Source organism: Balaenoptera ricei, chromosome 5, assembly GCF_028023285.1.
Source record: "Balaenoptera ricei isolate mBalRic1 chromosome 5, mBalRic1.hap2, whole genome shotgun sequence".
Classification (NCBI taxonomy): domain Eukaryota; kingdom Metazoa; phylum Chordata; class Mammalia; order Artiodactyla; family Balaenopteridae; genus Balaenoptera; species Balaenoptera ricei.
In genome coordinates, this window is record NC_082643.1 from 77,819,558 (window position 1) to 77,822,415 (window position 2,858).

Here is a 2,858-nt window from a genome sequence, read left to right on the forward strand (position 1 = left end):
CATTTATGCCAACTGCCTTACCATTGGTGTGTAATGGCATGTTACACCATAACAATGATGTACGTTCATAAACGTGGTTCAGAGTAGTTATAGGTTTTGATTAGGTGAGTAAATGAAACACGTGGGTTCCAGCCTTCACGATTCCTTAAGTTACATAGTCCTCTGTTCTCAGCTTTAACAGATGGTCAATACCATTGCTTTTAAGCTATTAGACAGAATGGTGGTTGGGGGTTGGAGGGATGTCCCTATTGATTCAGTATTTCCCTTAAGAAATTTTTATTATCTGAGCAATTGCTGTATAGTTTTCCTGTTCCCTGTGCTGGGAATTTGTGATTTTTTTTCCTACTCAGGTGTTTCATATTCATGAAATAGTAAAAGCTATAAATTCCCTTTTTTCCCTTAAATACGTACATATACATGTAGACACCATCCCAATTATTCTGATTAGGTCCTAAAATTAATGAATTATGTTGCCACGCCAGCTCAGTTTAGAGCTCAGATAACAAATTTGCTAAATCACAATTATATAGACTTTGAGCCTGCCCCTTCACAAGACCTACAACCAGCTAGGAACCCTGGTGTCAGAAGAAGCAGGCAAAGTGCAGCGGTCTCTGAAACGAAAGTAAGACTTCCTCGCGTCTGTTGCAAGTTCTGCTGCCATCACTGTGAGCAGTCTGATTCTCTACCTGAAAGGTTTTCCTTCAATCTGTTTTGGTGAATGACAGAAGAATACTTAGTACATAACTGGAGTTCTTTGGGTGAAAGGCAAAACCATAAGAAATGCGCTTTTTAAAAAAAATAATTACAGAGACATATAATGATAGCTGTTTAAAATCATTAGGCAGTATTAAAGTATCTTATGTCATTGAACTGTATTTTATATACAACTCTGAATAACAAGTGGGTGGAAAATTAATTGCAAGGATCAGTTTACAGTAATTTAAAATTTTGATTACCTAATAAAATCTAGCTGGCAAGTGGTTTCAACAAAATTACTACTTCAGACGAAAATACCAACACTACAAACATATGGCAGGGCCCTATGAGGTCGTTTCACTCGTACATCAATTTGTGTTTGTCAGTAGGTAGGAAAAGACTTTCCAAGTGTGAAAACTAATTATATACCAGTGCTATTTATTTTGCTATTATTTAAATAAAATGTGTCTTTAAATATGGAATTCTTTGGAAAACTCACTTCATTATCCAAAATCATGGAGACCACTTTGGTTTTGTAATCGAAGATGGAATATTCATTACAGTTTCCCAAGGGATCTTCTAACTGTACTGGGCAAAGAGTTCTTTGGTAGAGGGTATTTCGTAAAAGCATCCAGTAGGCAAGTCTCATCAACAACTGTATCCGAAAGGTTTCCTGCTGCTGCTCATGCTGTTTCAGGCTGCTCAGGACGTGCCCAGGACGCGCATCGACCCTTGCTGGCTTGCCTGCTCTCCCTGTCCCAGTTAGTCTTTGCCGTAAGTGACTGCTACGTAGAGTCTTTGGGGTTTAGAGGATCTTGCACTCGTTAACGGAGAAGAACCTCCTTCTGTTGCGTCTCCTGGCCTGGTTGATGGCAGTCCGGACGGCACACTCAAATACCTGCTGTACCCCCCGGTTGCTGAGGGCTGAGCACTCCAGGTAACCCTTGGCTCTCACCTCCTGGGCCAGTCTCTTTCCTTCTATGGCGTTGACGCAGGAAGCCCTGTGGGGCCCCACCTCCCGCTGGTCAGTCTGGGTGGCCACCACCAGCACGGGGGTGCAGGGCAGGTTGCTCCTGACTTCACCGATCCACTTGTTCTTCAGGTTCAGGAAGGAGTTATGGTTGGCCACGGAGTAGCACATCAGCACCACGTCTGCCTGCTGGTAGGACAGAGGGCGGATACTCCTGAAGGCATCATTGCCAGCTGTGTCCCAGAGGCCCAGGCTGATCTGGATGCCATCCATGAAGACGTCGACACCTGTATTTTCATACACTGTGGGCTTGTAGGCCTCTGGGAAGGTCTCGGAGGTGAAGCGCACTAACAGAGAGGTTTTCCCCACAGCAGAGTCTCCCACCAACACACACTTGATGGAACTCAGCATCTTCCCAGCTCGGATTCCTAGTTACAAGTTCAGAATCCCGAGGAAAAGAGCCCTCAGTGGGCTGCTGAAGCAAACACCATTCAACAACGAGGAATGGAAACCAGATGGGTTTGTGTTCTTAGCACCTCTGACAGCAATTTGCAGAATGTTACGTCATGCGGTCCATCCAAGGGAGACGCACCATCTACTTTGGAAACCTCCAAAGGCTGGTCTTCAACTGGAAAAAGAAAAAGAAAGGGAGAAGTTGAGTCTTTTTTCCCTTTTTTGCTGATGGGGGAGCTTCCTCATTGGCAAACTGATTAATCAGGGGGTCCACCTCAGTGGAGCTCCCCCCTTGTCTAAGCCACTCTTACCCTCGGCGGGGAAAGCTTGGATCTGTTATACCCCGTACCCACGACCCCACCCAGTCAAGAAGCAGAAGCTGATCTGATCTCTAAAATCAGCCCACGGATAAAAACACAAGCAATTGCTCTGGTGGCAACATGAAAAAGACCACAGTAGCAACCTGATGTGTGGATGAGACGTCTTCAGACTGCTCTCTCTTGGCTTCTGCTCCAAGAAGTTGAGACCACAGCCGACAGTGGTCTCTGCCACTTCAGTCTCTAATGGATCCCAGCCACTTTGGGAACTGCAAGAAAAAGCAATGTGATGAGCCGCACATAACGGAAGCGCTTCCTTTCATTTATTGATTCATCAGCCAGTCCTTGGTTTATGTGGGAATTTGTGCTGAGATCAGAAAGAAGAAATCACCAGAACTCTAAAAATTTGCTGTGGTTTTTCC

General features: G+C 44.7%; 1 protein-coding gene across 1 annotated transcript; it reads right to left on the reverse strand.

Moving 5' to 3' along the window:
* Positions 1 to 1,315: 1,315 nt before the first annotated feature.
* RHOH (ras homolog family member H) lies at positions 1,316 to 2,124 on the reverse strand. Its single transcript, XM_059924136.1, has one exon. It carries the CDS (start codon positions 2,075 to 2,077, stop codon positions 1,502 to 1,504), a length of 576 nt encoding a protein of 191 aa, XP_059780119.1. The 5' UTR covers positions 2,078 to 2,124; the 3' UTR covers positions 1,316 to 1,501.
* Between the last annotated feature and the right edge of the window lie 734 nt (positions 2,125 to 2,858).